This window comes from Taeniopygia guttata, chromosome 22, assembly GCF_048771995.1.
Source record: "Taeniopygia guttata chromosome 22, bTaeGut7.mat, whole genome shotgun sequence".
Taxonomy (NCBI): domain Eukaryota; kingdom Metazoa; phylum Chordata; class Aves; order Passeriformes; family Estrildidae; genus Taeniopygia; species Taeniopygia guttata.
Genome location: NC_133047.1, coordinates 408191 through 421906, shown reverse-complemented (window position 1 = coordinate 421906; position 13716 = coordinate 408191). Strand labels below are relative to the sequence as shown.

General features: G+C 58.9%; 2 protein-coding genes across 17 annotated transcripts in view; both read right to left on the bottom strand.

Moving 5' to 3' along the window:
- Positions 1–3124: 3124 nt before the first annotated feature.
- On the bottom strand, positions 3125–5284 carry NKX6-3 (NK6 homeobox 3). The gene is made up of 3 exons (XM_002194767.5): positions 4798–5284; positions 3621–3790; positions 3125–3542 (listed from the first exon to the last, which is right to left on the bottom strand). The coding sequence occupies exons 1-3, from the start codon at positions 5177–5179 to the stop codon at positions 3312–3314; spliced, it is 783 nt and encodes a 260-aa protein (XP_002194803.1). The 5' UTR covers positions 5180–5284; the 3' UTR covers positions 3125–3311.
- Positions 5285–6150: 866 nt separating this feature from the next.
- Positions 6151–13716, bottom strand: part of ANK1 (ankyrin 1) — a 58360-nt gene continuing 50794 nt past the window's right edge. For 8 of the 16 annotated variants that reach the window (XM_072917542.1, XM_030290005.4, XM_072917540.1 and 5 more), the window contains 6 exons: positions 13121–13673; positions 12154–12412; positions 10898–10981; positions 10496–10651; positions 10069–10190; positions 6151–8375 (listed from right to left, as the gene is read on the bottom strand). In XM_072917542.1, coding sequence (XP_072773643.1) covers positions 10092–10190; positions 10496–10651; positions 10898–10981; positions 12154–12412; positions 13121–13673 — 1151 coding nt within the window. In that variant the 3' untranslated portion in view covers positions 6151–8375; positions 10069–10091. Of the gene's footprint in view, positions 8376–10068; positions 10191–10495; positions 10652–10841; positions 10982–11150; positions 11517–12153; positions 12413–13120; positions 13674–13716 lie in introns of those variants that run through there. The other 8 variants (XM_030290017.4, XM_030290022.4, XM_030290024.4 and 5 more) reach the window with 7 other exon arrangements.

Here is a 13716-nt window from a genome sequence, read left to right as displayed (position 1 = left end):
TTCGGTAAAAGAGCTTGCATTTGGGCATTTTTCCCATGTACTTTCCTATTTGCCTTACATTCCTACAAACTTGAGCACTTACACTGTGTTCTCTGCTCTTACAAGCAAGAGCTGTTTTCACTGCTACCTGCTGAAGCCTGCTTGAGTTTCCTAGTGCTCTGGAGAAGGCAGTTACCTAAGTGCCTCCTTTGTACCTTGAGTGGTGTTTGTTGGGAAGGGTATCTGCTATGCCAGGCGAGGACAGCTGTAAGTGGCCTTAAATCTGAATTTTCCTGCACTTTTTTATTTACCTGATGGAACTTCGCTGCTCTGGCTGCAAGCTCAGGGGCCATTTGGATGAAGACCCCTGCACCGTGCTGTGGTCTGGGGAGTCCCAGAGGGAGCCACAGTGAATCAGTGTTGCCGAGGCAGTGCCGTGCTTGCTGTGTGCTGTGGGTGGCCCTTCCCCATGTGCCAGGCTGCAGCTGGGGACACACCTGCTAGGGACATGGACATTGCTGCCTGCTGATCCCTGCTCTCCAGGCTCTCCCTTCTCCCCGTTCAGCAGCCACTCCTGAGCCCTATGAAGGGCTGTGTGCCCAGAGCTCTCCTCTCTGGGGGTGGGACAGACATTTCCTTTGGGCACTGCTGAAGGCCACAAGCCTCCTCCACCACTTGCCGTGTCCTCAGGAACTTGGATCCAGCTGCAGGTACCCACAGGTCTCCTGCCAACAGCTGGGTCCCCTGTCCCTGATGCCATGGTGATCTGCAGAACCTTCCTCAGCTCTGCAGGATGTCCAACCACCCTGCTCTGCTTGGGCACCATCCCCAGCAGCATTCAGGATGGTCCACACAGGCAAGGAGCTGGCTGGACAGGTTAGGAGGCACACATCCATCTTTCCTTGGCTCTCCCACCCCATGCCCCCAGTCAATATGTCTCTCTCCGATGAGAAAGTTAATAAATTTAGCTCTAGATTAAAAGTATCGATCATTTCATTCGTAAGCGATAAATAACCGGGGGGGAGCACTGGGCGGCCCATGGGGTAGGGGCTGCTGGCTCCGGCTGCAGCAGCCGTGCACCCCACTGGGGCCAGGAGCCCTCATATGCATTCTGCCCGGATGCTGGCATTGATTTGCTATTAGTCTCCACGCACCACCCAGTAGCACATCATTCCCAGAGCTGCTATTAATGGCCTTTTGATAAATAATCACTTGTAAGTCAATAAATTTTTATTAAACAGTGTGGCGCTTTGATTTATGAAAATCTGACGGGGTTTGTCTGGGAGAAAAGGGATGCAGAATTGAAGCGGAGCTGCCATCCATCTGCCTGCCAGACTGGGCTGCCTGTGCTGCACCCCCAGCGCAGTTGGCTCCTGGCTCTGCACAGGCACCAGGCACAGGGTGGGCAGAGCTGCTGCTGACTGCTCCTATCAGACCCCAGCGCCGATGGGGCACCACTCTGCTGCAGCAGCAAGTGGTCAGTGGGAAAGTGGGAGCCCTGGTGGGCAGCACAGGGAGGAGAGGGGGTCAGTCCTGCCCACTGCGCTGGGGCCCTGCGTGGATCAGCACTGTTTGGGGTCCTGTCTCAATGTGGGGATGCACAGGGCAGCCAGGCTGCAGCAGCCATTTGTCACTCTCCCTGCCTACAGCAGGCCCTTTGCCACCTGCTTTATTTGTCTCCCAGCCCTGACGTGGCATCAGACAGGTGTTAAACTACTTAATCACTTTAAAATTGTTTTAATTTTCTGTTTTGTATTGATCGCCACAGCACCAATTAATCAGCTCACTGGACCAGGCAGTTAGTACATTAAAAATTGTCAGCCAAGCTGGGCAGCTTAGAAAATGTTAAAAAAATATCCCACCAGCAGCCCCTCACTTCTCTCTCCATGTGGAACCTGCTCCTGCTGAGCGCTGGCTCTGTCCAGACAGTGATGTGCCACCAGCCCCGTGCACCACGCTCCCTTGGGACCTGCCATCCCCCGTCCTTGCAAAGGGTCCATTGCTCTGCCCGGGCCCAGCATCTGCCCCATGGCAGCAGTGGAGGGGCTGCAAGGCTGAAGGGGGAGCATTACAAGCCCCATGCTCACTGCAGGGGCTGGACAGAGTCCTGTTCAGGGACAGGAGACCCCTAAGCTCTGGAAAAGTGGCACCGAGCAGTCAGGTCTCCTTGCAAAGTGCCCATAGCCCAGTCAGAGATTGAAGAGGGCTTTAGGCCAAGCATGGGCCTTGGCAGGGTGTACAGTGATGACCTGCAGCCCCCCAAGGCTGGAGCTCAGGGCCACTGAAAGGTCCCAGTGGTTCAGGACCTTCAGCTGTCCCAAGCAGGGACTCAGCCACCAGCCCGTTGCAGGTGCTGCCTGCAGCCGCAGGGAGGGGCATCCCTTCACCAGCCCCATTCCTACCCCTCCCGTGCCTGTGCCATGCTGCTAATCAGTGCCTGATGGGCCGGCAGCACCTTATCTGCTATCGATTTCCTCCCAAGACACAGCCCACGTGTTTGCTCACACCTGGCTGGCACTTAGCTGGCTCTTGGCTGAACAACTGCCAAGCTTGTCCGGCCTCAAGTGCTGTTGCCTGTGCCAGCTGGAGCTCCTTTGGCATCCTAAACAGGTAAGGAGAGCTGGCCCTGAGCAGCACCCACAGCTGGCATGCCACTGGTGAGCCACGGGGAGTCAGAACAGGGAGTGTGCAGACCCATGTGCACACACACGTCTCTGTGTGCAGCCCCCATTGCACAGCGGTGCAGCACAGAGCAGGGGGGGACCCAACAGGTTGGCAGGCAAACAGGCTGGGGCTATTGATGCCACATCAATCCTGCAGCCCCGACAGGTGAATGGGCTCTCACTCACATTGTTAAGATAAATTATATTTATTTGCTGCTAAGAGCGTCCAATAAGAGGCCCCAGTGAGTGACTTTTGAACCAGCAGCTCTTGCTGCTGGTACACGCCCAAGCCAGAGAAAACCTTGGGAAAATCTCCAGGGCTCCCCTGCTTCTGTGGGCACATCCTGTCCCACATGTAGCACCACAGCACGGCCCCTTCCCCTGCCTGGCATGCAGACCCTGCCCCATACATCCTATCCCCAACCCCTCTCTAGCCCAGCCTCACAAGGCCACCCTGGACCACATGCCCATGAAACAAGTGCTGGGACTTGACTGGGACCTTTATTTCATCAATGCCCATAACACGGCTGCACCTGACACTACCCCGTGTGCTGCTCCCAGCGCTGTGAGCCATGCTCCCATCCAGCTGTCAGCCCCCCACCCCAACAGCTGGGCACCTGCTGGGGAGGGGAGTCGCCCCCGGCACAGAGGGGCCGGCCGTGCTGGGGCTCAGCCGCTGTGCGTGCCCAAGCCCAGCATGGAGAAGGCTGCACGGTGCTTCCTCAGCAGCAGCCGGATCTTCTCGTCATCTGAGTCTGGGTCCAGGGGCTTGTTGTACTCGTCGTCCTCGGTCTCAGAGGCCGCCCGCTCTCCGCCAGAGCCCCCCGCCCGCTGCGAGGATGAGGAGGGCTCCAGGGCACTCTTCTTCCTCCATTTGGTCCGTCGGTTCTGGAACCAGACCTGTTGCCCCATCAGGGCCCAGCTCAGTTAGCAGCCGACATGCTGCGCACCCCGTGCCACACAGGAACCACTACTCACCTTCACCTGGGACTCAGTCATGCCAAGAGAATAGGCCAGCCGTGCCCTTTCCGGACCTGCCAGGTACTTGGTCTGTTCAAACGTCTTCTCCAGAGCAAAGATCTGGTGTCCTGTGAAGGTTGGGCGTGTGTGCTTCTTCTTGTGCATGCTGTCAGCCAAGTGAGCAGGGGCTACAGGAGAGGAAAAGAGAAGTGGGTGAGCCCTTGGCAGCCCATGACTCTGGACAGCTCTCCCTTTGTCCACACTCACCAGCCCTCAGTAACCAAAGAGTCCCTCCACACCTGCTCCTCTCCAAATTAAAACTGTATTCCTGCTTCAGGGCTTCAGCCCCATCCCAGGAGGGCTGAGCTGCCCACTGTGGAGGTCCCACAGAGCAAGAGCCAGGATAGGCACCTCCTGATCAAGGACAGTGCTAAGTGGTTGTGCTGAGAGGGTAAGGGTTGCTATTAACACTGCTTGACCCCAGAGCCACACAGCGCTGGGAACACTGTGCTCCCATGTCCCACACCTTGCAGGATGCATGACAGAAGACAGGCATAGCTGGTCATTGGCTCCCAGCTGTGTCAGGAGCAGATGGCCAAACTGCCGAACCCATCTGCTCCAAAATCATCACCTGCAAAGAGGTGAAGGGAACCAGAGCTGCAGGTTCTAAGCAGCTGCGCACAGCCTCCTGGGGCTTCCCATGGGACAGTGGATGCACCCATCCCACCTACCCTCTGGGACAGCAGCAACATGCTCTGGAATTCCCCGGACAGCTCACCACCAGGAAGGCAGTGCTGCCAGCCTGGGGCTCCGGGGCTGGCTGTCCTGCCTGTCTCTGCCATGAAATAACCAGGCACTGACCCTCAGTGAAACTGTTTGAGAGACAGGGAGATCTTGTGAATCAGAGGGCTCTGCCTGTCCTTGCCAGCTGTGGCTGCCTGGGGGCAAAGAATTAGTATTTGTCATTAGAGCTGCCCCTGCCCTTGAGCCAAAAAGTTCTGTGACCGTTTGAGGTCCAGCAGCTCCGGCACTGGGGTCCTTGCCACTGTCCTGGGCGAGCCTGCTGGCCAACCAGCTGTGGAAAAGACACATGCCCTTGCCCTGGTGCCGATGCCTCAGACTCAGCGAGGTGCCTGTCACCTGCGGCACCAACCACCCATCCCACACCCGGCCGCTCCGAGCCCGCGGTACTTACGGCCGCCGCACTGCCGGCCGCCCCGCCACTCCGGGGCCGCCTCCGCCCAGCAGCTCCGGCCCCGCGGCGGGTACTCGCCCCCAGCCTTGGGGAGGGCGCCCACCTGGGGCCCGTAATAGACGCCCGGGGAGCTCAGTCCGTTAAATCCGCCCGCGTGCGGGTAGCCAGGGAGGAGACCGCTGTTCGGGGTCGCCGCGGGCCGGCCAAGGATGTCGGAGATGCCGTGCGGGGTGCCAGCAGCCAGCTGGGCACCCAGTCCGGCGGGTCCCAGCTTGTAGAAGGAGCTCTGCACTGAATACTGGCAAACCGGTGCCTTGGCCTCGGGGAAGGGGCCCAGCGAGGGGCCGTTGAGCAGAAAGGTGCCTGGCAGGTTGGCATCCATGGCTCTAGCACCGAGGCGGCCCTCAGAGCCCAGAATCCCGGAGGTGCGATGGCTGGCCCATTACCGCCGGCCTGGGGGCTACAGAGCCCCAGAGTGCCCGTGGGAGCCTGGCTGGCAGCGAGATGCCGGACTGGCAGCGAGATGCCGGACTGGCAGCGAGATGCCGGACTGGCAGCGGGATGCCGGACTGGCAGCGGGATGCCGGCGGGGCCGGGCCGCGGGCAGCCCGGGAAGCGCCCGGTGACCCCGCGGCGCCTCCGGCCCCGGACCCTCAACTTGGGCCGGGGCAGCGCCAACACTTCTGATAAAGACGGGGATATTAGAATAACGCGCGCCCATTGGCCGGGCGGCTGCGGGCGGCGCGCCTATTGGTCAGGCCTCGGCGGCCGCGGCTGCCATTGGCTGCGCCGCAGCGGCAGCGCGCGATTGGTCCGGCCCAGACAAATTGCGCTTTGAACACCGGCGGCGGCGGCGGCGGCGGCGGCGATGGACACGGGAATGGGCCGGGACGGGATGGGACGGGACGGAACACAGCACGACACGGGAATGGGCCGGGACGGGATGGGACGGGACGGAACACAGCACGACACGGGAATGGGTCGGGACGGGATGGGACGGGACGGAACACAGCACGACACGGCAATGGGCCGTGATGGGATTGCATGGCACGGCATGGCATGGGAAGGGACGGGTAGGGATGGGCGGTATACAGGGCCGCTGCTCTGGGCTGCGCCTCTCGGGGCTCAGGAGCGCCGCTCCACCGGGACAGCCCCGCAGCGGAACGGACGCTTCCCCCATCGCCCACCCCGAGAGAGGCCGCCGCAGCCCCTCGGGGGTGCGCACCCTCCCGCTGCCTTCAGCTGCTCCGGGAATGGCAGAGCACACGGCCGCCCCCGCCTTCCCGGCAAGAGGGGACTCAGCCCCGGGGCCTCCGTCTTCCACACCTTTGGAAAAGCAGAGACGAGACACTGTTTGTGTTGATTTATTTATTAATTCATAGTCTGATAGCTGGTGTACAGGGAAATGATCTATACATCAGGGCCTAAGACAGGGAGATCCAAAAGGCTTGTTTTCATAACAATTAAAAAAAGAAAATAAAAGTAATTTTTTAAACTTCTAAAAAGCTTCTAGTGTGCAGACTGCAGCATTCTCTAGGCTCAGTGTTGGGTGCAGCCTCCCCCTACCAGCCCTACAAGCAATTTGAGCGCAAAGCAATGTCACTGCAGGTGCCTGGCACGGTTGCAGCACAGCACATTCCCTACGGCATACACAAGGCCAAAGCACTGGACCCACACACAACTCTAGGGTGATGCTACGGAGTCAGCTGTTGCAGTGGGTCTAGGGAGGTTATTGTACGCAGCAAGGGTGATGGATGGAGAGTCTGTGCCTCTATGGCTCAACTTTGGGGTGGGGAGGGGACTGCTTTGCTCTCCAAGGCTAAGCTGGGTCAGTTGCTTCACTGCAGCGAGGCTTCTTAGCTCCAGGGCAGCCAGGGGCTCTCCCAGCAGATGTGCAGCCACTGAAAGATAGGGCTGCCCTGCCAAGGCCAGCATCAGCCTGAAGCCACCAGCCTGAAGCTGGAGAGGCCCTTGTTCTCCAACTGGCCACAGAGAACAAATTCAGACTCTGCAAAGCAGATCCATGGCCATTCCAGGAGAAAGAGCAGGGAGGTCCCCACATCACTGTGCTACAAAGGCCAGGTCCTCACATCAGACAGGGTCAGGGAACTGGGACCAAGTGCCACTACCTTCTCCCTGTGCTCCTGGGGTCAAGTATCAAAACAGGTTCAATGTCCTGCACAACTCTGAGCTGCCTGGGCAGCTCTGCCCAGCATGGCTCTCCTGCCAGAGCAGCCAGGCTGAGGCTGCCCCAGCCCCCAGGGCTCAGGCTGTTGCCACAGCAGATTCCACCTGGAGAAAATGCAGCCACTGGGGCAGCAGCTCCCATGTCTCTGGGTTTGGTCCCGGGAGAGTCAGTATCCAGGGCTATTAACCCCCCTTGCAGGGAGGCCAGGGTCCCTGCAAAGCCCTTGCCTGGGGTGCGTATTGCACGGCTGTTGGCTATTACTAGCTCCTGGCTCATCTCCTGAGCAGATATTGTGCTGAGTAGAGCTAGGCACAACCCCATGTGTGGCACAAGCACCTCCTGCCCTCTCTCACATCCTCCCTGGGCCCCAAGCACCTCAACACAGGCCTACAGCTTCAACCCAGCTGGAGCCAAAACAAACTGGGGCTGGACCATGGGACTGCACTTCTAGACCCTCCCTCTTCAGGCCAGGAAGGGGCCAGGCTCAGGCAGAGGGGCACAGGACAGGGCCAGGCTGCTGCCCTCTCACTTCTATAGCCTTCCTGCTCCATTCAGTAGAGCTGCTCACATATTCCAAAGGCTTTGCCCATCCTGCAGCCTGAAGAGGTATATGAGAGCAGAGCTGTCAGTGCTTTGTACATACTGCTAGAGTGTCCCTAGGGGTTTGCATAGTATTTATTGGTTCATATACACAAGGCTGATTGCTGTACAGTTTACACTTTCAACATAAGCAACGAGCTCAGTGCTCAGCCCAGAGCTCTGCCCCGACAGGAGACTTTGCACGTGCTGAGGAGAGGAAGGACAGCCTTGCACCAGTCCCTCTGCCCTGCAGCTGTGCTCCCTGCAGCCTCCCCTTGCACCCTCTGGCCACTGCTGCCCTCCCCAAAACCTAACACTCACAGGGAGGGATGAGAAGCAAGTCCAGCAGAGGCAGCACAGGCATTTGCGGCGGGGGGGGGGCGGGGGGCAAGCACCTCTCCTTCCATGGTGAGCAGTGCCATGCTGTCCCAGCTTTCCTCTTGCAGCTGGAGCACAGACGTGGGGATGCATCTACACACACAATCACACGGAGGTGGAATCTCTTTCCAGCTCTTGCCTTCCAAAGGAGCTGAGAGGATGCCCCTGGTGTGTGGTGCTGTCTCTGGGCTCCTGGCAGCAGCGGGGCAAGGATGGAAGCCCCTCATCTGTTTTAAGTACTGTAGCTCATGCGTCTTGCAGTCAGTCAGTCATGCGGATAGGACGGTAAGTATATCTCATACAGAAATCATGCCATTAGCCTATAGGAACATGTACAGCCAGCCCTGCTCCCCTCCACTCTCTGCTCTCCTCTCTTCTCAGGTATGTGTCAGAACGTGTGTGAAGTTCAGTGGTTTGGTGTTGAGGTGTGATCCTGGAGAGACACAGAGAGACACAGAAATGGGGTTACCAGGCATTCATGGTGGCACATCCAGAATAAATGGGGAGGGCAGCCAGGTACATGGCTGGGAAGTCCCTTCTGTACATTCTGTACACTGTGCTTGTCCCACATGCACCCATGCTGCCAGGCAACCGTAAGACAAGTTTTGGGGGGTGTCAGACAGTGACAGAGCACCACTAAGTGGCAGGGCGGAACTAGGAGCAATGACATGGATGGTACTGGTGGTGCTGCCCCATCTGCACAGAGCAGCAAGCAATGGCTGAGCTGCACCAAATGCAGCATGGCACTGGGAAGGAGCGGGGAGGGCTGCTCTAGGACCTGGGATGGAGGCCAGCCTTGAGCCCCTCACCTCAGCTAGGATGACTGACTGCACCCCACTCTCCCAGCAGTGAGGAAGACCTTCCCCAGTGCACACCCAGGAGCACTTCCACACAATAGGGCAGGCAGAGGGGGACAGAGTCTGCATGAAAATGTGCCTGCAAGCATAAGCCTCTTGATTTTCATACACCCCCAGAAAGCTCACTAACAGAGTGGAGAGAGGAGGGAGAGGGAGGACAGAGTGAGTCATGCATGTATAACAGAGGCCAGAGGTCCAACTGCCTCTGTTTGGCAGCCTCCTGCCAGGAGGCAGTGCCAGGCAGCTGGGGAGCCCTCATGCAACACCTTCCCCCAGTGCTGCCCTGTCAGCGCAGCAGTGAGTGCGCAGAGAAAAATGATGCATCTAGGCTCAAGTGTGCTGTGCCAAGCATCCTGCTTTCAACGTGGCCTAGTCCCACTCTTCAGGGAAGGCAGGGGAATCAGGGAATGCACAAGACTTAAGGGGCCATTCTGAGCTCAGTGAAGATCAATGGAAGATTCTAGGTCAAAGGCAGGTGCCCTGTTATCAGCCCCTACAAGTGCCATGTTCCTGCACCTGCCACTCCTGCATCCCTACTGCCCAGACATTCCCCAGCAGCACCCTGCCAAGGCCTGCCCCCATCCTGGCTTCAGCAGACCTCAATGCTTTCCTCTACATGGCTGGAAGAGGCAGCAGCTGCATCTCCCACAACAGTGTTGTGAGCAGAGGCAGTAGGCCACAGCCCCACGAAACTGGGACATCCTTCACCCGACCCACAGCTCTGCCAGTGCTCAAGCTGCAGGCCTTGGGAAGGGGGACACCAAAGCACCAGCTCCAAGGGCTGGTCTCATCTGCCACAACGCTGCACAGTTAGTGCTCATGCATGAAGGGGGTAGTTTTGCTCAGGCCCCATGCAAATGCAATCCAGTCCCTGGAGTGACTTGGACAAAGACCACCCCTCTGTCTGTAGCCCAGCATAACCTCGAGTAACAACTCTGTGACCCTGTCACTGGGGACCGTCACCCTGAGCACCCACGTGCTGCCACTGCAGCAGCAGCCCTTGGCACTGTGGCTGCAGTGGGGTGCTGCGCACACAGCTGGCTGGAGCATCACTGCAGACGAGGACTCCCTATGCCCACAGCTCCCAGGAGCAGCTTATCAGCAGGGGAACACTGCTGCCCACCCTCAGGCTTTTGCTGCAGCACAGCAAACCCTCTCTGCAGGCCAACAGCTGCACCACACTTTCCCCAGGAGAATGCATGACTAGCAGCTCAGTGCAGGCAGCAGCATGGAGAGCCAGGACAGAAGGAAGAGCAAAGGTAGGGTTACCTCAAAAGAGGCCATTTGAGGGGTCACTGCTTCCCCCTTTTCAGGCTGGCTCGTTTCACTATCTGAGCCCCCATCCTGCCCCCAGAGACCTCTGGTTTTGGGACACGCACTCGCACCTCCTCCTGAGGAAGCCGAAGGGGCAGGAAGCAGAACATCACCCAGGAGAACAGATGGACATAGAGAAAAGGACAGGAAAGGGAAAGGCAGAGTCAGTTGGCAGGCAGAAAACACCAAGCAAGAAGACTGGTGCAGTGGGCAAGATTTGCCTTAGAAGTCTTAGAGAGGAAACAGGAAAGGAGTGCAGGGCAGAAGAAAGGACAGAGGGTTACATTGACCCAAATCCTGAGAGCCCTGCCAAAGTACTGAGAGTCCTGGGTGCTGGCCCAGGCAGGCAACCTGCAAGGCAGGGCTATGAGCCACACTGTACCTTGGTGCCCAGACCATCCCGGTGCAAGATGGAGTATTTCATGAAGTGGTCATCCTCAGCCTCCAGGTCTTGCGAGCCCTCCAGAATCAGCTCCTCTTGTTCCTGCCTGTCACCCATGTCACCAGGGCCCAGCTGACGCACCACCTTCCGGATAATCTGTGGAGACCCACACAGCTGGGTGTCACAGTGAGCTCCAGGGCACCATGACTCCCTCCTCACCCAGTCTGGTCCTAAACTGCACGTGGTGTGCAGTCTCTGTCCCATGAGCTGGAGAAGTGCCGTGACTGTAACCGAAGACAGCGGGACACGAATGCCCTACATGGCCCCCGGGCTACAGGGGCGGAGGGGAGAAGAAAAAGGCTGCGGCATGACCGTACCCATATCCTGCCACTGATCACTCACCTTCTTGGTGACGATATTGCCTTGATCATCTGTGAACTGCTGCTCAGTCACCTGCTCTCCAGGGAGATGAAGGGCTTCATTCCCCTGCAGGAACAGGAGGGAGATCAGGGCATGTGAGGGCGGTGAGGGGAGTTGTTCACCAGGCAGAACAATACACCTGACATGCACCGCACAGCCTCCGGCTCCCACCCTGCCCTGTCACCGCTTTCCTCTGTCTGCCCTGGGGCCGGTCTCTCAGCTCGCCGCTCGTTACCTTCAGGAGGACGCGCCGGCGGACGACTCTGGCGGAGAGAGTCTCCTCGTCATCCGCCAGCCCCGGGCTCTCCCCGAGCTCCTTGTCCAGCTCACGGTGGGCGTGTTTGAGCAGGAAGCGGACAGAGCCCCGGACGATGTGCATGACGTTCTGGCAGCTGACCAGGAAGAAGGCCAGAAGCACCAGAGCGATCAGCAGCTGGGCCAGGAAAGCCCACATCGTGCCTGGGCACCGCGGCTGTGTGTGCGCGGCCCCGGGCCGCGGTCAGCGCTCGGCCATGCCCCGGGCCCCGCACTGCCGGCTCTGCTGTAACCTCAGCTGCTCTAACCTCTGCTGCTCTGGGCGGCGAGAAGTGAGCGGGCAGGTGGGGCTTTGCAGTCACAGCTCCGCTCCAAGTCATGTGGCCGCCACTGGGACGGCTCCGTCCCTCTTCTCTGTCAGCCTGCCCAACAGCCTGTCCCCCTGACTGCGGTGGGAGGGCAGCGTGCAGTCTCCGTCACAGCACAAATGAAGCCCTGGGCAGAAGCCAGGGCTTTGGAATGTCGCTGAAGTCACCCGTGACTCAGGTGACACACACGGCAGAGCTGAACAGCCACCTCCAAGCACGGCCGTGCTGCCGGGATGGTTGGGGAAACGTGCTTGCCCTCACCTTGTATACCTGCTGGCTCTGTGTGACCGTGGCATCAAGCCTACCACCCAGCCTAGCCCCTAGACCAACTCTATTTCTGGCTCCAGCAGCCTGTTGGGCTGGCAGCCAGGGCAGATACTAAATAAGGAGCAAGTCTGGGAGGGTGACTGGGTTATAAATGGAGAGCAAGAGCTCAGGTATCAAGCACAGCAGGTTATTCTGGGCTGAGAGGCACCCCAAGGGGCATGAAGTATGCCAGGAGAGTTGAGGAACTAGCACCTGGTCTGCCTGATGGGCCTTGCAGCAGGCTCCAGAAAAGGCTGTCCATAGGGTCACCACTTCCTGCAGGGCTGACTCCCCTGCTCCTACCCTCACCTGCCCAAAGAAGCGGCTGTTGGCCTCCTCCTGCCAGCCGCCTGTGGGGTGCTGAGGCTGCCAGTCGCTGTCCTCTGCAGAGCTGATCCGCATCAGCTCCATGGCTGGCACCAGGACCTGCTCTTGCTCCTGGCCCTGTGCCCCAGAGGCTGTGGAGTGCGTTGGGAGCAGCCTTCGGGTGACTCCCTCCTGCCAGGAGCCCGCTGTCAGGTCCTGTAGGCAGGAGATAAAGGAGCCTTCTGCATTCCAGTCCCTCAGCCTGGGCACCAGAGAGGGACAGGGATAGGGAGAGAGAGACAGAGAGAGAGAGAGGCAGTCAGCTTTGCACGGAGTGCTGCACCCTGAGCGCCAGCCGAGCTCCGGCAAGCACACCAGTGCAGCCTACACCCCACAGGCGCTGGCTCCACTCCCCAGCTCACGGCACTGCTGGGCGCCTGGCAGAAGCAGCACAAAACACACAGATGCACAAAAGGCACAGGCCACCTCTATGCCATGCTCCCTGCCCATCCCGCAGCCTCACAGCTTGGTGGCCAGGATCTGAAGCAAGAGCATGCTGTGCTCTCATGGTCTAGTGTGGTCTAACTCTAACTCTAATGTGGTCTAATGCTGAGAAGGATTTCTGGGTGCTACCAGGGACTTTGTGGGTCCAGTGCCACTGGGAATGTGGGAGGAGGCAGCCTAGGTTAGGGTTAGCTCTCGTAAGTACAACCTACATGCAGGGCCTGGCTGTCTGGGGTCTCTTCCAGGTGCTCTGCAAGGAGCCCTTCAGAGCATTGCCAGAAAGGCGTGAGGCACTCGGCCCAACCATCGTTCTATGTACTGCAGATGCCTGGGCTCCAGAGCTGGAGACCAGCAGGGAAGCAAGCAAAGCAGGAAGATTATTGCAGCTGGCCCAGCACAGGGCAGTAGCTGGCAAAGCAGTTGTGCTCCCCTACCACGGTCACCCTGGTGCCCCAGGCTGCAGTACCTGTCTGCACTCTTCTCCACATCATGGCTAAAGGTAGGTGATGTCATGATCCTGGCTTGCACCTTCTCCTGAACTGAAACAAAAGAGACTTCACTCTCCGGGTCCTGCTCCCCAGTCCCTGGTTGATGATCACCAGATGGCATCTTCCCCTCTGGCCTCTGCCCCTCCTCCTGCTCTAGAAGGTCAATCATGCCATTCATGGCATCTGAGTCCACTGTGTCATCCTCAACCAGGTCCATAGAGCCCATATGGTCTGGGCCATGAGCATCTGCTAGAAGTTGCCCTGGGAACCGGCCTTCGCTTGTGGCATCCGAGTCCTCAGCCTTGCTGCACTCCAGAGAGGAGTCCTCAGCAGTCACCAGCGAGGGGGTGAGCCCCGAGGACCACACCTGCATGTCGGACATCTCCATCAGGGCATCCTGCTCAGTGGCAGCCATGGGGATAGCATCCATGATGGCCACCTCATTCCAGTACTGGTCGGCACGCAGCGGGGATGGCAGTGTGTAATGCAGGGAGGCAGGGGACAGCAGCTCGTCCTGCAGCGAAGCGTAACCTATATGGGCAGACAGAGGCATCATGTCCAGCAGCCACCTCTC